The 22,425-nt window shown below is 39.8% G+C and overlaps 1 protein-coding gene across 1 annotated transcript; it reads left to right on the forward strand.

Annotated features, from left to right (window-relative positions):
• Positions 1–3,656: 3,656 nt before the first annotated feature.
• LOC145799608 (uncharacterized) lies at positions 3,657–4,037 on the forward strand. The gene has a single exon (XM_082889208.1). It carries the CDS (start codon positions 3,657–3,659, stop codon positions 4,035–4,037), a length of 381 nt encoding a protein of 126 aa, XP_082745334.1.
• Positions 4,038–22,425: the final 18,388 nt, after the last annotated feature.

A 22,425-nucleotide genomic window follows, 5' to 3' on the forward strand; every position in this document is an offset into this window, starting at 1 on the left:
TTTTTATGAAAGTGGTAGGTAATGTGATTTGTGATTATGATTGCCGAGTTGAAGTAGCAATTCATGTGGAGATCATAGCAGAGGTAAAGGAGGCAAGAGAAAGGTTGAAAAGGACTGGACATTTTAAATTCAAGGGTTATACGAGCTCTTCCAAAAAGTCTAGGGGCTCATCATCACCATTTCAATCACCCCCATAACCGGCCAAATCTTCTGATTCTGTGATGGGTGAAAATTCAGGGATTGTGGGTTGAATCCATGGTGCTTGCAATAGATGTGGCCAAGTGGGTCACAAAGCCACAGAGTATGGACAGAAGGGTAAAACACAGTCCCAAACTGTGTGCCCACAAGGCCAATCTTAGAATAGGGGTCAGTCACTGTCTTGTCATCAGTGTGGTCAACCGAGGTATTTGAAGAAGTTTTGTCCACAGAGAGCGAGGACTACTAGTGTAGCAGGGTCTCGACAGTCTGGAGATTTTCAACTGGGTCAGGGACAGAGACAGTCTCACCAGTCAGCTTAGTCAGGCCAAGCATCTAGGGTAGCACCGGGGACCACCTCGGTACAATTGGGACAACAAACTTATGCACACAGAGGTGATATGGGAGAGCAGAGATCACAGGGAATGGTATGTGCCATCACCACTTCAGAGAAGACTTCGGGACTGTTGGTGGTAAGAGGTACATTTCTCATTTTCAATACTTGGGCTAGTGTGTTGATCAACACTAGGCCATCTCATTCCTTTATGGCAACTTCGTTTGCATCATTGTTGGGATTAGAAAGTAAGCAACTAAAATCTTCACTCACTGTAGAGTCACCAATTGGGGGTAAAGTTATTTTGACCCAGGGATGTCATGGGTGTATAATTGAGGTTACGGGCCAACAACTACCATTTAACTTTGTCTTCTTGGAAATGTCTGGTCTTGATGTTATCCTTGGCATGGATTGGTTGTCTTTTTATCGACCTATTATAGATTGTTATCGTGGGAGAGCTGTTGTATGTACATCGAGCGGTGATTGTTTTACATTTTTGGAGAATAGGACCGATAAATCCTTACTCCCATCATATTATCCACGTGACCGAGGTGAGTTTGTTTCTCTTTTAGTAGCCATTATAGATGACGAAGGTGGTGTAATTTAGGATGGGTTTCCGTGGGTAGTATATGAGTATCTCAATGTCTTTCCTGAAGATCTCACTGAATTCCCTCCACACTAAGAAGTTAAGTTCACTACAGATCTAATACCGGGTACAACATCTATTTCCTTGTCGCCATATAGGTTTGCTCCAACTGCATTGGTTGTTTTGAAAGAACAATTGCGGAAGTTGTTAAGTAAGGGCTTCATACGCCCTAGCACCTCACCTTGGGGAGCCTCAGCTTTGTTTGCAAAGAAGAAAGGCGAGTCATTAAGATTGTGTATAGATTATCACAAATTGAATCAAGTTACATTTAAGAATAAATACCCATTGCCTAGAACAGATGACCTTTTTTATCAACTCAAAGGTTCACACTATTTTTTCAAAATAGATTTAAGGTCGAGTTACCACCATATTTGAGTTAGGGAGGAAAATATCCCCAAGACTGCTTTTCATACCCGATATGGTCATTACGAGTTCTTGGTCATGCCATTCAACGCGCTAGCTACATTTATGGACCTAATGAACCAAATTTTCTAGGAGTTTCTTGACAAATTTGTGGTCGTCTTTGTAGATGATAGTCTAATCTATTCGCCTTCCGAAGAGGAGCATAAAGGGCATCTTCGTGCTATCTTGTAACTTCTTAGAAAACATCATCTATATGCGAAATACGAAAAATGTGAGTTTTGGCTTTCAGAAGTGAAGTTTTTGGGTCACGTAGTTTTGGGAGACGGGGTTATGGTGGATTTCTCAAAGATAGAGGCAATACAGAATTGGGAACAGCCTAAAAACGTTTCTAAAATTCATAGTTTCTTGGGTTTAGCACGTTACTACCACCAATTTGTGAAGAACTTCTCTTCCATAGCATCACCATTGACTAGATTAACTCGCAAAGGAGTGAAATTTGTTTGGAATGAAGTTTGTGAGAATTCTTTCCGAGAATTGAAACTTAGATTGACTACTGCTCCTATTCTTGTCATTCTAGAACGAGGCCTAGGTTATACTGTGTACTGTAATGCCTCTAGAGAGGGGTTAGGGTGTGCTTTGATGTAGGAGGGCAAGGTGGTGGTGTATGGATTGTGCCAATTGAAGACTCATGGGAGAAACTATTCAACGCATGATTTAGAACTTGCCGCCGTTGTCTTTGCCTTGGAACTTTGAAGACATTATTTTTATGGTGAGAAATTTGAAGTCTTCTCCAACCATAAAAGTCTTAAATACCTATTCTCCCAGAAAGATTTGAACCTGTGCCAACAGAGATGGATGGAGTTTTTGGAAGATTATGACTTTGAAATACATTACCACCCCAATAAAGCCAACGTTGTAGCGAATGCTTTGAGTAGAAAGTCCATAAGTAATATAGCCAGCTTGGCGGTAAGGGAATGGAAAATGATGAAGGATGTTAGTGAATTTGATTTGCAACTCCAAGAGTCTTTTGAACAAGCCATTCTATGCACTACCATTGTATAACCCACTCTTGTTACTCAAGCGACGGAAGCACATATGGGTGACTCAGAGGTGAATGCAATTCTAGAGAGAATATCTCAAGGAAAAGAACAGAGGGGCTTGAACATTTATACCGACTCTACTGTTCGTTACTTTGACCAGTTGTTTGTGCCAAAATCAATAAGGGATGAAGTTTTGCGGGACTTTCATCACTCTCGTTTTGTAGTGCATCCGGGAGGCACTAAAATGTATCATGACCTCAACTGACAATTTTGGTGGAGAGGTAGGAAAAATGATATAGTTTCATTTGTGTCCAGATGTTTAACTTATCAACAAGTCAAGGTTGAACACCAAAGACCGGCAGGATTGCTACAACCTCTTCCAGTCGTTGAATGGAAATATGAGCATGTTAACCTGGACTTTGTCACGAGCCTTCCTTGAACGCAAAGAAGTAATGGCATAATATGGGTGATTGTCGACAGACTCACTAAATCAGCCCACTTCCTCACCATAAGCATGGGGGATTCTATAGAATTCCTAGCTAAACTTTACATCTGTGAAATTGTTCATCTTTATGGGGTTCTAGTGAGTATAGTATTCGATAGTGACCCTCACTTTATAGCTAGGCTATGGAAGAGTCTTTAGAGTGCTTTGGATACTCAATTGAATTTCAGTACCACCTACCACCCATAAACTGACAGGAAATCCGAACACACCATTCAAAATTTATAAGATACGTTGAGAGCATTGTGCTAGATTTTGAAAGGGTCTTGGGAGAAACACCTACCCTTAGTTGAATTCGCTTATAACAATAACTACCAAGCCAACATTGAAATGACACCTTTTGAAGCCCTTTACGGACGCCTCTGTAGATCATCGGTGTGTTGGACAGAAGTTGGAGACGCATCTATGATAGGGCCCGAGTTAGTACGTGAGACAATTGAAAAAGTAGCTCTCATTCGACAAAGATTGGTCACGGCCCAAAGTTAATAGAAAAGCTATGCCGATCGTCGGTGAAGGCCTTTGTTTTTTGAATTTGGGGATCACGTGATTTTCAAAATCTCTCCGAGGAAGGGATTAATGAGATTTGGCAAGAGTGGAAAGTTATTTCCTCAATTGATTGGCCCCTTTGATATTATTGAATGGGTTGGAGAAGTTTCATATCGTCTTGTTTTGCCGCCACAACTCTCCGGAGTTCATAATGTATTTCATGTGTCTATGCTTCGTAAATACGAACTTGATCCCTCTAATGTCTTAGATTGGATGGAGATTGAGGTAGATGAAGATGTGTCTTATAAAGAAAAACCAATCCAAATTCTTGATACACGGGAACAAGTGTTAAGGGGTAAGTCAATTCCATTAGTAAAAGTATTGTGGTTCCATCACGGTGTTGAAGAAGCAACATGGCAACGTGAAGCTGAGGTCCATGAGAAATACCCAGACTTATTTTCAAATTTATGATGTAATTGTCTTCTTGCCCTTTTCTCGTATATGATAAATTGGAAATGAACCATAATCTTCTAATTCTCCTTTGTCTTTGGTTTTGGTTTTAAATTGATATATTTTTAATTGGGTGTTGTTAAAGATTGATAAGTATATTATTGTTGCTATACTTTCTCATCGGTTTGGGAGTAAATACTGTTTTGATGGAAAATTTTCCTAAGGGGGAAAGATTGTGACATCTTGTTCCTGGTGACCGCTCTAGTGAAGAAAGTGTCACTCGAGCAGAGAATTGCTGCTCCTAGTATCCCGCGAGTTTACAGGCAAGACCGCTCGAGCGCAGAATGTGAGTTCCTAGTAGTCTCACTGTAGCACTACAAAACTTCTAGGACTTATCATTTTTAGCTCGAGCGGTGTAATGATCGCTCCATCGATCCTTTTGTTATTGTGCTGTCCGCTCGAGCGAAAGAAGTTGCGCTCGAGCGCTCTACTCGATTTCAACAGTTTAAAAACTACACTTCTAGATCATTCTTTTAACTGTTCTTTTCTTTCTTCCTTCCCCTCATCATAAGTTCGAAAAACCCTAAGTTTTCACCCCAAAATACTCCTCATTCTCTTAAGATCCAACCTAAATCACTTGCAAGGAGTGAAGTACATGTGAAGAACATCCTTCCTGTCGATTAGATTTTTGTTCGGTGAATAGCTCATCTAGAAGCTTGGATCTTGTGCTCATAACTTGAGGTAGGGTTACTTTCAACCTAGTATTTCTTTGTTTTGAAGATTTTTACATGGTATTGTTGTGATTTAAGGTTTGATTATATGATTGAATTGGATTAAACTTTGTAATTAACAAAAAAAAAAAAGGGCATTTTATTCAAATGTTTTTATAATTTCATCTAATTTTACATAAAGGAAGAACATGGATGTTGGGAATCTATATATATGAAAAGATAGAGAGAAAGCCCCAAATTTGACTGAAACCCTAATTTCCAATTGAGTATAAAATAGTAGTTAAGTTGAAAATTTCTTAAAGTCTTAGGATCTCATGAACCATAGGTGATGAAAGGTGTGGATATTGTTATGGCAATGAAATTTTGGCTTGTGGATTGATTCATCTTGAGTGTTGTGTTGTGTTTCATCTTGTACAATGTTGAATACTTGTTGATTGAGTAAAAGTTCGGAAAATTGAGTATGAGTCCGGGTTGAGAGTCAGTTTTGATGTGGTTGTGTCTGTTGGTACCCACACTAGGAGCTAATGTGCCCAATTGCCCTATCTGAGCTTATCGCCAAACGAATGTGGGAAAATGTTTTTTGGTGTCCACTGGTCCTGCTGTATTGTAGTCTGTAAAAGTGAAAAAAGGATGATTTTGGGTGCCCATGTCCTACCGTATAATAGTCAGTAATTGTGGGGATGGTTTTTAAATAAAAGTGACTTGTATTTTTTATTCAGACTCTGTAACGCCCTCAAAATAATAACATTAAACCCATCAGATAAGACATGCATTTACATATAAACTAACCGCATTCCTTTCATTCATTAGAATTCCAAGACATAAGTATTACATGTTAACCTCATAACAAAATGCCCTACGGGCTTACAGCTTTCCAAGTTAACACTTGGTTACAACAAAGAGTTCTAACTCGTTTACACATTAAGCCCTTGGCTTGAAATTACATGTAATACATCAAAAGTAAAACGACAAAACTATGCCCGCCACTAGCCTCCCAGCTATGTCCTTGGAGGTGGCATGCTTCCTTTACCTGAAAATGATATTCCCATATAGGGTGAGCCACAGCCCAGTAGAAATACACTAAACCAACCATGGACAATGACTAAAACATTAGCAATTGATAGTTGGTCAACACTGATACAATCACATAAATTACATATTTATGTCAATGACTTACAAGTCCCAATTACTTTTCATTTTCCCTTTTTCAACAGATAAGCATGCTAGCTCTATCATCATTTCCACAGATATGTATAAAAACTATATCTCACATTCAGATAAGCATAAAAGCTATATCCACATTCTCAACAGATATGTATATCAACAATATCCACAGATAAGCATACAAGCTGTATCCACACTCTACAACAGATATGTATATCAACAATATCCACAGATAAGCATACAAGCTGTATCCACACTTCACTTCACAAAGATAAGCATATGAGCTCTATCTTCACTTCTCTAGACAAGCATATGAGCTCTGTCTACGGAGTTCATCCCCTATCTCCTCCCAATACCTATCCGGTTTAGAGGTACATCCCCTATCTTCCCCTAAACCGCGGAGTACATCCCCTATCTCCTCCTCTACACATAACGTATATAAACACATTGGTTCTATATACAATCACACAATACACACAATTAATGTATTCTATCAACCGTCAAGTTCCATGACACATTCCATTGATTAGTTTCCGTTTACCTAATCATCATGCATTGTCTACAACAATCTCGACTATCCTCCACCGATAGCCCAAAGCAGTTATTTCTAAAACAGAAAATAAATGCACAAATGGATATTCAATCAACATTTCATTTCCTCATTTCTCACCAATTAATTATCCCAATTAATTAAACAATGTAATTAGGCCATTTTCCATAATTACCATTTCAACCCTTAGGTCCCATTTTCATCAATGATTCAACAATCATTCTATTTTTCTATGCCAAACATGCATCTAGGTTTATTATGAATAAAACCCCAACTTTTGTAAAATTACACAAAAGCCCCAAACTTTCACAAAATTACCAAACCAAGCCCAACATCTCAAAATACCAAAATTTAAAGACAAAACCCATAGAGAGGAGTAGGATATCCCTACCTCGAAGTTTTAGCCCAAAAGGAGATGAAGACTCCAAGATCAACTTGCTCCAAATCCAAACTTTTTCAGATTAAATCGAAGCTCTCAACGCCCTCTATCTTTTTAACAAAGGCCTTAGGCTAGATTCACACCCTAGGGAGATCAAATCTTAGAGAGAGTGCAAGTTTAGAGAGAGAGGGTGTCGGATTTAGGGTTTAATCAAAGAAAAGGACTGAAAAAGTGATGTTTTAGACGCTGCTGTCCGCTGATATAAAACACGCTCGCTCGAGCGAAGGATTGGTCGCTCGAGCTACCAGACACAGAAAACTCTCGCTCGAGCCAAGAAGTTCTCGATCGAGCGAAGAAAAACCCAGACCGCTCGAGCCACGAAAATCTCGCTCGAGCCAGAAACTACAACTCTCAGGTCCAGAACCGGGGCAACACTACTCTCGCTCGAGCGACAGACTCCTCGCTCGAGCGAAGGACCAAAAATCTGGGCAGCAACACTAGGCTCCCAAACACAACCAACCTGTAACAAACCTGCCCAACACATCCCATACTCAATATACAAAGTAAAAAGGATGCAAACAAGATAATAAACAACATCCAACATCCACGGACACATGTCCGGATCACTGTACAACAAGGGTAAACCCGGGATCGCTATAACCTCCCCCCCTTAAAGAATTTCGCCCCCGAAATTAAGCACAAGTTTTCAAAAACAGGTTTTCCTCCATTTTAAACAATGTTACAATTTAACATTCAACAATTCGACCCATTACCGGTCATCCCATCCCTTTAACAAGAGACATATCACAATATGTAAACAACATATGTATTATCAACATGCATCAACATTATGCACTAACTTTCCAATGTCAACAATATACTTAACACCTATAATGTTACATTCAACTCCCATATGAGGCAAGTTCCAAAACATACTTCCAATAACTAAAACATTTTCAATGTTTCACAACTTAAGACATATATAAAAGCTCTTAAGTTCAACAAAATGTAAAATTTAAATACAAAATTACATATCAATAAACAAGTCCGGATATTTCTCTCGGACTTCCAACTCACGTTCCCAAGTGGCTTCCTCCACTCCGTGATGTTTCCACAAGACTTTCACCAAAGGAATGGTCTTGCCACGCAGGACCTGATCCCGCCTATCCAAGACCCGAACCGGTCTCTCCTCATTCGAGGCATCCTCATCTACCTCTAAATCAGTCCAATCCAGCACATGTGATGGATCTGGCTCATACTTCCGAAGCATACTCACATGAAACACGTCATGTACTCCGGACAACTGCGGCGGTAAGGCTAACCGATAAGCAACCTCACCTATCCTCTCAAGGATCTCAAAAGGACCAATAAACCGAGGGGATAACTTTCCACTCTTCCCAAACCTCATCAAGCCTCGCCTAGGTGATATCTTCAGAAAGACATGATCACCTACCTCAAACGCCAAAGGCCTCCTCCTACGGTCGGCATAACTCTTTTGTCGACTCTGGGCTGTAACAAGCCTCCTACGGATAAGCTCAACTTTCTCCGTCGTCTCCCTAACCAACTCCGGACCCAACAAAGGTGCATCACCCACCTCGGCCCAACAAACTGGAGACCTACACGGTCGGCCATACAAGGCCTCAAACGGTGCCATACCGATGCTAGACTGAAAACTGTTGTTGTAGGCAAACTCTACCAATGGCAAGTGCCTCTCCCACGTCCCACTGAAGTCCAGGACACAACCCCGAAGCATATCCTCGAGGATCTGAATAGTACGCTCGGACTGCCCGTCAGTCTGAGGATGATAAGCCGTACTAAAGGTCAACTTAGTGCCCAAGGCACTTTGCAAACTCTGCCACAACCTAGCAGTAAAACGAGGATCTCTATCTGAGACAATCGTCACTGGGACCCCGTGCAATCTCACTACGTCCCGAATATACAAGTCGGCAAGATGATCTACTGAATCTCTCACGCGCATAGGAATAAAGTGCGCCGACTTAGTCAACCGGTCTACAACCACCCAAATAGCATCACTACCCCGTTGAGTCCTCGGAAGACCTACAACGAAGTCCATAGTGACATGCTCCCACTTCCACTCGGCTATAGGCAAGGGTTGTAACAAACCCGCTGGCCTCTGATGCTCGGCCTTCACTTGCTGGCAAGTAAGGCATTTCGATACGAAAACAGCCACATCTCTTTTCATACCCCGCCACCAAAACTGGCGACCCAAATCCTGATACATCTTAGTACCTCCCGGATGCACCGCAAGGCGCGAATGGTGAAACTCTCGGAGTACTTCCTCTCGGCAAGACTCCGGTACAAACAAACGGTTTCGGTATCTCACACTCAGGTCGGGATACACCGTCAAACCCTTCTCAACTTTCCCACTGGAGATCTTCTCTCGGAGGGATTCTACCTCAAGGTCACCTCTCTGTGCCTCTAACACTCTAATCACAAGTGTAGGCTGCGCAACAACAGAAAACAAGGCCGCAGCCTCAACAGATTCGCCCAGCAGCAAATCAAACTCGCCAAGTGCTCCCAACATCACCCATTCCCGGATGGCTATACTAGCAACATCACTAATGGTCTTCCTACTAAGGGCATCGGCCACAACATTGGCCTTTCCCGGATGATAATGTAACTCAAAATCATAATCCTCGATGAACTCCATCCATCTCCTCTGCCTCAGATTCAAGTCTCTCTGTGTAAACAGATACTTCAAACTCTTATGATCCGAGAATACCTCGAACCTCTCACCATAAAGGTAGTGCCTCCAGATTTTCAAGGCAAAGATCACAGCTGCTAACTCTAGGTCGTGTGTGGGGTAATTCTTCTCGTGTATTTTCAACTGACGTGAGCCATAAGCTACCACTTTCCCCTCTTGCATCAACACACAACCCAAACCCTCTCGTGAGGCATCACAATAAACCGCATAACCCAACCCTCTCTCCGGAATAATCAACACCGGAGCGGTGGTCAATCTAACTTTCAGTTCTTGAAACGACTTTTCACAAGTCTCACTCCACACAAACTTGACTCCTTTCCGAGTCAGTCTAGTCAACGGTGACGCTAACCTGGAGAAATCTTTCACAAACCGACGGTAATACCCAGCTAATCCCAGAAAACTGCGGATCTCAAATACACTCTTAGGCTGTGCCCAATCTTGCACTGCCTCAACCTTGGATGTATCAACAGACACCCCTTCCCCGGATACCACATGGACTAAGAATTTGACTTCCCCCAGCCAGAACTCACACTTCCCAAACTTGGCATACAGTCTATGGGCTCTAAGTAACTCAAGCACCACTCTCAAGTATGCCTCGTGCTCCTCCTCAGAAGGCGAATAGATAAGAATGTCGTCCACAAAGACGACCACAAATCGGTCTAAGAACTCCCGGAAAATCCGGTTCATCAAGTCCATAAAGACTGCCGGTGCATTGGTAAGCCCGAATGGCATCACCAGAAACTCGTAATGGCCATACCGCGTACGGAATGCCGTCTTAGGAATATCTTCCTCCCTGACCCTCAACTGATGGTAACCCGATCTCAAGTCTATCTTAGAGAAACAACGGGAACCCTTCAACTGGTCAAACAAATCATCTATACGGGGCATAGGATACTTATTCTTAACCGTAGCCCGATTCAACTTCCGGTAGTCTATACACAATCTCAAGGCACCATCTTTCTTTTTAACAAAGAGGGCCGGTGCTCCCCACGGTGAAACACTAGGGCGAACAAAGCCCTTATCGAGCAATTCCTGAAGCTGAACTTTCAACTCAACCAACTCTGCTGGAGCAAAACGGTAAGGTGCCATAGAAATCGGCGCCGTACCAGGCACTAAATCAATAGAGAACTCTATCTCTCGGTGAGGTGGCAAACTAACAAGATCTTCGGGAAAGACATCCGAATACTCACAAACCACCCTCGGTAACACAACCTGGGTCTCACCACTCTCACCACTCTCAAAGCTAGCAAGTAGACTACTAAGCTCACTTCGCCCTCGCGAATCATACCCCGGTGGCAAAACACTACCAACCCGGTCTCCCAAGAAATGGAACCACTCCCCGCTCAAGGTACATAATGTAACCCTCTGGCGGTAGCAATCAATAACAGCCCGGTATGACGATAACCAGTCCATACCCAAAATAACATCAAAACCCTTCATGGGCATGACAACAAACGGAAAAGGAAGCCTATAATCGGCGACCTCAATCTCACATCCTCTAACACCCTGTTTCAGAATCAACTCACCGCCCAAAGGCGATACCACACAAATAGGAGATGCTAACTGTGCTAACTCCAATTCCAAAACAGATGCAAATGCAGCAGATACAAAAGAATGAGATGCACCCGTGTCTATCAACACACTAGCAACTGAGTTGCAAAACAGAAAAGTACCTCTCACTACTGATGGAGCTGGTACTAAATCCTGCGCGGTAACAGCATACACGCGCCCCGTAGGCCCCTGGTCTACCTGCTCACCTCTCGGAGCAAAAGACTGCTGCACAGACTGGGATGACGAAGCCCCCGGATTGGCCCTCGAGGCCTGCACAGACTGAGCTGGCTGGAAACCCTGCGTCTGCCTAGAACCAGACGCTCCCGAAGTGGCACTCAACTGTGGGCAAAACCTCTTCATGTGCCCAGATTGTCCACACTGATAACAAGTCAAGAGCTGCCCCCTGCCCAAACTCTGACTCTGCGGTCTAGCTGAAGAAGAAGCAGCTTTCTGACCCCCACCCTTCTGCGGGCAAACTGAAACCTTGTGACCCATCTGGCCACACTTGTAACAAGTGAATTCCCCCTGACTGCCTCTCCCCGAGCCTACACTCGGCACTGGAAAGGTCGATCTAGAGACTGCACCCTGAGACTGCTGAGGGTTATTACCCTTCTGTCTCCTGCCATCACTCTGACTATCTTGGCTCCTCTTGGAGCCTCATCCTCCTCCTGCATCATAAGCTCCATATGAGCTGCAGCGTCCACTAGGTGTCTATACTCTCGAATATAAGACCCACCAATTCTCAACTTGAGGCCCCGCCTCAACTTCCGCTCAAACTCATAGCAACGGCGTTCCTCAGACGCCACCAGTTCAGGTGCAAACCTAGACAGACTGGTAAAAGTAGCCTCAAACTCGGCCACTGACAAGCCCTGCTGATTAAGCCGGCTAAACTGATCCCTCAGCTTCTCCCTAGCTGCTGCTGATAAAAACCTCTCCTGAAAAGCATTCACAAACGCCTCCCAAGTACCACCAACACGAGCTTTCTCGTACTTCCACCATTGACCCGCATCTCCCTTCAGCTGGAAGGATGCCAAGGTCACTTTCAGTGCTCCGTCCTCGATGCCAAGCATCTCAAACGTCTTCGTTGTCTGTGCGAGCCATTCATCTGCCTTAAGCGGCTCTTTAGGATCCCCGATAAACTCGTCCGGATTATATCGGAAGAACTCCCTCTTCAAGAAGGAAGGCCCTGTCTCAGCTGCCTGATTCCCAACTCTAAGAATACCTAAAGCTCCTGCTATCTCTCTGGCCAAGGCACCCATAGCCTGCTGACCCACTGGCTCGGCCACATTGGCCTGTCCAACTCCCTCCTGCATTGCCGGAATCTCACCCTGTAACGGTACTTCCTGCCTCGCAGGTCTACCACGCCTAGCACCTCTTCCTCGTCCTGACATCCTAATAAAGGTAACACAGAACGTTAGCACATTCATAGGTGTGCCGAAACTAAACACTCACGTCCTAATGCATGGACAAGTGTAATTCACTCCACATAAGCACATAAACACATAAGCACTTACGAATTTCATTTCCGGATAATGATAGTCCCAAGGCGTTACTAGAGTTCCGGTTAGAAATAGCATTGATCAAGTGCCTTTCCAACAAGACTCCCAGAAACTCAAGGATCCAATCAACATCCTAGAAATTAAATCCCATACCCACATAGTCACATAAGCATGTTATCACTTAAGCACATAGCATATGATACCACATCTAAGTCTCTATCAAGCGAGACAAACCCATTGTGATCCTAATCACTTCCCACGTACCCAAAGTATTCGAACCCGGTACGCTCTGATACCAAGTTGTAACGCCCTCAAAATAATAACATTAAACCCATCAGATAAGACATGCATTTACATATAAACTAACCGCATTCCTTTCATTCATTAGAATTCCAAGACATAAGTATTACATGTTAACCTCATAACAAAATGCCCTACGGGCTTACAGCTTTCCAAGTTAACACTTGGTTACAACAAAGAGTTCTAACTCGTTTACACATTAAGCCCTTGGCTTGAAATTACATGTAATACATCAAAAGTAAAACGACAAAACTATGCCCGCCACTAGCCTCCCAGCTATGTCCTTGGAGGTGGCATGCTTCCTGTACCTAAAAATGATATTCCCATATAGGGTGAGCCACAGCCCAGTAGAAATACACTAAACCAACCATGGACAATGACTAAAACATTAGCAATTGATAGTTGGTCAACACTGATACAATCACATAAATTACATATTTATGTCAATGACTTACAAGTCCCAATTACTTTTCATTTTCCCTTTTTCAACAGATAAGCATGCTAGCTCTATCATCATTTCCACAGATATGTATAAAAACTATATCTCACATTCAGATAAGCATAAAAGCTATATCCACATTCTCAACAGATATGTATATCAACAATATCCACAGATAAGCATACAAGCTGTATCCACACTCTACAACAGATATGTATATCAACAATATCCACAGATAAGCATACAAGCTGTATCCACACTTCACTTCACAAAGATAAGCATATGAGCTCTATCTTCACTTCTCTAGACAAGCATATGAGCTCTGTCTACGGAGTTCATCCCCTATCTCCTCCCAATACCTATCCGGTTTAGAGGTACATCCCCTATCTTCCCCCTAAACCGCGGAGTACATCCCCTATCTCCTCCTCTACACATAATGTATATAAACACATTGGTTCTATATACAATCACACAATACACACAATTAATGTATTCTATCAACCGTCAAGTTCCATGACACATTCCATTGATTAGTTTCCGTTTACCTAATCATCATGCATTGTCTACAACAATCTCGACTATCCTCCACCGATAGCCCAAAGCAGTTATTTCTAAAACAGAAAATAAATGCACAAATGGATATTCAATCAACATTTCATTTCCTCATTTCTCACCAATTAATTATCCCAATTAATTAAACAATGTAATTAGGCCATTTTCCATAATTACCATTTCAACCCTTAGGTCCCATTTTCATCAATGATTCAACAATCATTCTATTTTTCTATGCCAAACATGCATCTAGGTTTATTATGAATAAAACCCCAACTTTTGTAAAATTACACAAAAGCCCCAAACTTTCACAAAATTACCAAACCAAGCCCAACATCTCAAAATACCAAAATTTAAAGACAAAACCCATAGAGAGGAGTAGGATATCCCTACCTCGAAGTTTTAGCCCAAAAGGAGATGAAGACTCCAAGATCAACTTGCTCCAAATCCAAACTTTTTCAGATTAAATCGAAGCTCTCAACGCCCTCTATCTTTTTAACAAAGGCCTTAGGCTAGATTCACACCCTAGGGAGATCAAATCTTAGAGAGAGTGCAAGTTTAGAGAGAGAGGGTGTCGGATTTAGGGTTTAATCAAAGAAAAGGACTGAAAAAGTGATGTTTTAGACGCTGCTGTCCGCTGATATAAAACACGCTCGCTCGAGCGAAGGATTGGTCGCTCGAGCTACCAGACACAGAAAACTCTCGCTCGAGCCAAGAAGTTCTCGATCGAGCGAAGAAAAACCCAGACCGCACGAGCCACGAAAATCTCGCTCGAGCCAAAAACTACAACTCTCAGGTCCAGAACCGGGGCAACACTACTCTCGCTCGAGCGACAGACTCCTCGCTCGAGCGAAGGACCAAAAATCTGGGCAGCAACACTAGGCTCCCAAACACAACCAACCTGTAACAAACCTGCCCAACACATCCCATACTCAATATACAAAGTAAAAAGGATGCAAACAAGATAATAAACAACATCCAACATCCACGGACACATGTCCGGATCACTGTACAACAAGGGTAAACCCGGGATCGCTATAGACTCTCACGGGGTACTCATTGTATGTTAACCTTCTAATATGATGATGATTGGTGTCAGATGCAATTGTGATTATCCAACTGTGCATTCGTTTACATAATTAACCATGTTGGTATATGTATATTAATTACTTGTCTTGTCTCAATGGTGCCATGGGCTTATTCAAATGATTGAATACTTGGTTAAATGCATTCTAACTAAGCATATAGCTCAACCCTATTTAAATTTTCAGGACATGATAATGCACCACCACAGTGATGACTTGAAGTTAGTAGTTATTCAATTTGGGATTGATAGCTTAAGGATATTCAAGGCTTAGAGCTTTGTATCAAGACTTTTAAATTTATTTTGTTGTTTTTTTGTACGCCTTTAGGGCTCTTCTCTTTTGGTAATGTCATCTAGTTCATTGAACATGGGAATGTAACTTTGAAATTGTAATTTCTTGAATCTTAGTTCAATGAGAAAGATGATTTTTAGGTATATTGTTGTGTTTGTTGTGGTGTATTCATGTGAGAAATGGCAAGGCGTTTCATTGCTCATTGGATAGCAGGCTAGATTCATCTTCAATAGCTTTCTCTTGTCGCTTTTCAAGCTTGTACTACAATATTCATTAGTTAAGATAAAACTAAGTGTCCATCCACATTTTATTAAGGATATAATGAATGAAAGTACATAAAGATTGATGCCTTACATGCCTAATCTCAACATCAGCATGCACCCATGCCTCTTTTTTCTCACTAAAATGTGTCTTTTTGTACAACTCAACAAATCCAAGTTCCTCTCTAGTGGTACGATCTGGCTGTGCCATTTATAGCACACATTAAACCTCAATATAGATTTCGTTGTTCAATTACAATTGCAAAACATAAATTATAGATTCTATAATTAATACCTTATCATATTGCACTTTTTTGAAGGCCTTCGAGCCAGCAATGTGGAGGACTTTCAATTTCTCCTGATTCAACTTATTCTTGCCATATTTCACCTATTATTAAATGCATAAGTCAAAGTACAAGGTAAACACAATTCCCAAGCCTATTCAGATTATCACAAGGTAAGGAAGGTTCTTTCAATGAGTTTTATAAGAAGAGAGTTAGCTCAAAGAATTGTAATTTGGCATTTAGAAGGGTTTTATATGATTAGGAGGTAAAGAAGGTGTCTAGACGTGTTAATCCACTTCAATAGAAATAAAACCATCACAGAGAACCCATAAATGTGATCGCTTCTAAATAAACTTCCTAAATTACCTTTAAATAAATAAATAACCAAGGAAAAAAAAAATTAGCATGCCTTTTCAAAGAAGTATAACAGATTTATATGCACAGTAGTCTGAATTCCCTACTAATTTTAATCACACCACTTTTATGTTGGGTAAATATAAATCCATCATTTGTGTTGTGAGTATGGACAAATCAAGGACCATTGTAATCGAAACAGATAGAAATTTCACATATTAGCTGCTATATGTAACTTGATCAAGATCAATATTCAATCACAAGCAGGATTATACATTAGGTCACCCCAAATCATTTGAAGAAAAATATATAATCATACATGCAATAAGACAATGCTAAAAGTACACTGATTTTCTAAACAGATTGACAGAAAATGAGCCCATGATTACAAAGTTACCCTATAGTCCTTGTCAGACCACTTTTCGCACAAGAACCTCCACACCTTTTTTTCCATATTTTTAGGCTTATCCACAAGGGCAGATTCCATTGTATGGAAACTTCTAAAGCATTCTCGTAGGTCATGGCGATAGTTCTTATGCCAGTCGTGCATCAATTTGAGGATAAATTCGATAGCATAGGGTTCATTGGTAAACTTAAAACCTTCCTATCATACCAAAAAAGAAAAAAATTAAAGCACATTAAAAAAGAGTTTTAGAACACTTGAACTAATCCAGACACACTTGTACCAAAACTGTTGTAATATATCGTTGTTGAAAAAATTGAGGAAATGGAAAGAAATTTAACGCAGGCTTTCGATTTCCAAAGAACAACACAGCCAATCTAAATCTCAGTAGTTGTACCACTTACCTGAAGGTATGCAATCAATGTTTCTTTATCCTCTTTGCTAATATCAGTCCACGATGGCACATTTTGTTAAGCAAATTGCCTAGTGACAATCCCTAATTCACTGGTAAATTTTTCAAAAGCTTCACCATTTGGTCGTCCACTAACCTTACAAATCTGAATAGGCAGTCGGACCCCTTGATTTTTTAGCTTGGCCAATTTGAGGCTGCGTGACTTCCCATGTCCTCTCTTATCCTTGGATGTGCTTACTAGAAACAATGAAAAAGTATCATGTTAATATATAGATTGAAAAGAAGAGACCACCAACCAAAACAAAACATAAACTTAAAATGTTTACAAACCATCAGTGTTGCAATGTGTGCTAGAAGTATCCGAGTGTGTTGTGACGTAACTTCATGTACCGATTCTAATGTAAATGGGTGCAGTGTAGATGATCAAACTAATTTAATGGATGCATGTGGTCCAGGAGTTGATTGAGTGGATGAGCGAGCTGATTTAGTGGATGCATGGGGTGTAGGCACATGGTGTGTAGGTGCATGGGGTCTAGGTACATACCTTGCTCGTCATCTGCCTTTTGTAGACATACATGTTTAGAAGCTGGTTAGACACAACAGATCAGAAGAAAAGTCATCTCCAGTTGAGTTAGTCCTCTAAAATAGCATATTTCTGTATGATGAAAAGATTATAAGAAAAAGAGAGAGATTTGTCATGATGAAAAGATTAGAAGAAAAAAAGAAAAAGAGAAAATTCAATGTCTATGTCGTACACGAAAACAAGGAACAATTCAAAATAGAACAACTTAATTTCAAGTTCACAACAAGTAAAGGCTAAATCGTTTCATCATTGATTGTCATCATCAATCATATCATCTTCATCAATTTCATCTTCATGATTGCTATCACCATCAATCATATCATCATTGACTTCATCATCTATGTGAGTCTCATCCTCTTCTATACTATTATCGTCAACTTCAAGTTCCTCTTCGTGCAATTTGCCATCAATATCAACACATATCATTTCCATGTCTTTTTTGCATACATTCTTTTCAATGTGCATAACATAGAGGTTATGGCGAATTTTGAGGGTTTTCCAGTAAGGCAACTCAAAGAAGATGATTCTCTTTGTCCAATTTACATATTAAGGAGAACGTTTTCGCTTCTTCCCACGTTCATCTATCTTCCCAAATACTGTCGAGTCAATATGCTCCAATTGTCCCAAAACCTCCTCCCGAGACAACAACTTGGGTTCCGACCTAAGCTTTGGCTCACCATTGAATGCCTCGCTTTTTCGTAAAACATGATTATGCAGCAAAAAATGACGATGCCCCATATAACAAGTTTTCTTCCCATGATGCAAGTATTGGTGAGATGCATCTTCATTACATGAAGGACAAGCCAATTTCCCTTTGGTGCTCCAACCAGATATACGTAGGGAAATCATTGTTGGTCTATAACAATACAACACACAATTGAAAATTTTGGCCATTTGATGGATTGTATGTCACTACCCTTACCTCTCATGACTCCTTTAACTCATCTATCAATGACCGTAAAAATACATCAATGTCAAATCCGGGAGCCCTACGCCCAGGAATAAGCAAAGGCATCATAAATAAAATCCTTCATATATTTCCATGGTGGTAAATTGTATGGGACAAGGAAAACCAGCCATATGCTATATGAGTTACTCAGGTTTCCAAACAAGTTAAAATGGTCGCTAGCTAGTCCAAGCCTAACGTTACGAGGATCTTTGGCGAATGACTCATGCTTTTTGTCAAAGTCTTTCCACGCTTCAGAGTCAATTGGATGATGCAATACATTTTCCTCCTCTGCACATTTATCCTTGTGCCACTTCATATCAGTAGCTGTCTTCCTTGATATGAATAGCGTTTGTAGCCTTGGTTTTAAAGGAAAGTATCACAGAACCTTGTGAGGGATCGTTTTACCTTTACCTTTACCTTGACATTTACCTTTCCAAACTCTGTATCTTGGCGCTTTGCAAGCAGGACACTCATCTTCATTTTCATATTCCTTTCAAAAAAGTACGCAATCGTTCTTGCATACATGTGTTTTTTGATAGTCGAGGTCCAAATCTCGAATTATTTGTTTATCCTCATTGTAAGAGCATGGAAGCGTTTCACCAATTTGAAGTGTCTCCTTCAACAATTCCAACAACATCGTGAGTGATTTGTTACTCCATCTATTAAATATCTTTAGATGTAACAACTTAACCATGAATGATAGTTTCGAGAATCGTTGGCAATCTAGATACAAATCTTGCTCTGCATCCCTCATTAATCTTGCAAATTTATTTGTTTCTCCACCACAACTTCCAGGTAAGTCAAGATTACAACTACTAGATGCTTCTCCCACATAACCAAATGTGGTTGTTCCACTTCGTATGTCATGAATAACTTCTCACACCTCAATATTGGGCCTATTTGACTTCTTTGTCACATCGTTGAGATATTCGTCATTTTCATTTTGTGAGTCATCATTGTCATTCAACTCAAAGCCTTCCCTATGATACACCCACTTAGTGTAACTCATGACCACCCCATATGCATACAAATTAATTTCAACTTCCTCTACGGTCTTTTGAATATGGTTGTTGCATCTATAACATGGACACCAAATCTTATTCGCCCTTGGTTTCATATGATCACGAGCAAACATGATGAATTCCCTCACCCCATCAATGTACTGAAGTGACATTCTATTATGAAGTTGCATCCAACTTCTATCCATGGTGCAAAAGAACTAAAAAAGAAAGTGAGAGGAAAAAAAAAAAGGAAAGAAAGAAAGAAAGAAAAAAGGTAAAAGCTTAAAAAATAGGATATACTAAAAATAGGAAATATGATGCTAGAATTTTCGAATTTAATAAAACAAGCATATCAAAATAAATTCAATAACGCAATCAATCAAATTGGCATCTACATTTCCAAATAACACAAATATAATCAAATCAAACAAATCAGGATTACATCAGACCATATCATCAAAGCAAAAGAAATGTCAGATTAAGCATCAAGATAGAGATTCTACGAATTCCTCAAAAATACAGATCAAAACACAATGCCAAATCATTGGAGATTTATGAGCTCAAATCTACAATTCCTATACATAAACAAACACATTCTTGTTAGATACATACACGTACAAGTGGATATTTATATATATAAATATGTACATATATCATTTTGAAAACATTTCTTATTATATATACACATACAAGTGGATATATATATATATATATATATCATTATGAAAACATGTTATTTCTAGCATGTCAATGACACAGCAATGGGAGTTATCAATCACAAACAAAAATGCTTTCACTAAGTGCCAGTATTGGCAGACAGCAGGGGAAAAAGAAGGGACAAATGACTATCATAGATATGAACCTAACAATTATCGATATGAAAAATGAAATAAAATGAATATGGTTATTTCATATCCATAATTACCGAATCTAACACTCACAAATACAAATTAAAAATGAATCATATTATGATAATACATCATCAACACAAACATTACACTGATAAATAAGCATTTTCAAAGAATTAATACAAACAATAGATCAAAAACCAAATCTATGAGAATGAAATCAATTAATCGATCAAACCTGGATGCTAAAATCACAGTGGAGAAAGATGCTACGAGACTCATTGGGGATGAAATTATTGCTGAGATTAGAAGCAATCAATGAGATCCGTAGAGATGAACCATTGCATTTGCGAGAGGAAAAGAAATTAGGGATTTGAGAGAGAGAGAGAGAGAGAGAGAGAGAGAGAGAGAGAGAGAGTTTGTATAAAGTGAGTGAGTGAGTGATGAAATTGTCCCGACTGTTTTTTGTTTTTAGATAGACTGTCTTGACTATTGAGTTCAAAACTGAATATATCGAATAAAATAATGTATGATTTGGGTTTATTAGAGACCAGCTAAAATTGTAAGTAAAAGTCGCTGATCCTTTTATAACCAAATAGACTTGTCTAAAAAATGTAATAACATGATTTAATATATATATATATATTTTTAAATTCCTTCATTTTGTCCTTAAAAGTATAATTTTTGCAAACAAATTATTTTTGTCCCTAAAAATTTGTCTCTAAAACCTTAATTTCTTGTAGTAAGTATTTCCAAGTGGTGCGATTGAAATTCAAAACCCCAGTGATGGTCAGCCTTTCAAAGTAAATGGTCAGCGCCTGAAACCATACATAAAGGGTATTCATGATAGGGAGACAATTGAGTATATTGCATTGATAGCCCCTGTTTACCAAACCAATTGATCTATCTTTTTGTCTAGCTGAAGACATTAAACTTAGCGCTGCATTAGAGGCAACTAATGGTCTGGTTTTGTGTTCAAGCGATTTGGTGTGTGAAAAATCTTGACTTACCTTTTGATGCCAAGTTCATCATTTTGATGAAAATTAAAAAGGCCTTCGAGCAGGAAATGAAGGATAAACAATCGCTACTGTTTAATGGTAATATCCTTTTTGCTATTAAACGTAGAGCTAAAAGGCTTGGTTGTTGTTATAGATGTGGGAGATTCACTTGTAATTTAGTCTGAAGAGAAAATGGGAAACCTTATAAGGGTTTGGAGCTACCTTCATCAGGGAAAATGAAGCAGGTTTACCTTGGTAAAGAACCACTAAGTAAGACCAAAGAAATTTGGTCTAAGCGGGTTACTTAAGGCACGACCAATCTGATGCCCTACATCGTCTTGGAATCTGACGTTAAAAAACCAATTTTATTTTTATTTTGTTGTATTTTATTTTTATCTATTTTTTAATTATTTTTTTATTGTTTATTTTCTTTGATGATTTCATATATACAAAACAATATATATATATATAACTTTTATTCATTCATAAAAAAAAAAGAAAAAAAAAACTATACAAACAAAAAACAAAGAAAAGAAAAAAAAATGAAATCTATAACATTTAAGCACTGATCACACCCCCCAACTTACACTATGCTAGTCCTTGAGCAAAGCAAAACTGAAAAGAAAATAAAATGAAATCTATCTAAGCCATTTTCGTAGGGAACACGATTGCATTAGCATATGCAACTAGCCTTTGAACCCCTAGGTTACCCCTAATGGACGAGTTATAGTCTCGTGAGGGTTTACAGTGAATATACTCACAAAATTCTTTTTTTTTTTTTTTACAAGCAACCCTTAATAGTGTCTATGACAAACATGAATGCTGCAAGTGATTTGACAGCAATGGCACATTTCTTTATCCCTTATCCAATTTCTTCCGATCTCCCTAATCTTGTAGCTTAACAGTAGATCAGAAACGGTCGTCTCAAAGCCACATTCATGGGTTTTACTCTGCCTCGTTTTAATCCATTCATTAATTTCTTTTGAAATTGGATTTGTTTGGTCATATGGAATTCTACCTTCCAAATAGTAAGATATTCTCTTTGCTCTCC

Source organism: Camellia sinensis, chromosome 9 (genome assembly GCF_055761805.1).
Source record: "Camellia sinensis isolate YWXY chromosome 9, ASM5576180v1, whole genome shotgun sequence".
Classification (NCBI taxonomy): domain Eukaryota; kingdom Viridiplantae; phylum Streptophyta; class Magnoliopsida; order Ericales; family Theaceae; genus Camellia; species Camellia sinensis.

Coding starts and splice junctions, on each gene's coding strand:
- LOC145799608 (XM_082889208.1), top strand. CDS start 3,657: ATGAGATTTGGCAAGAGTGGAAAGTTATTTCCTCAATTGATTGGCCCC.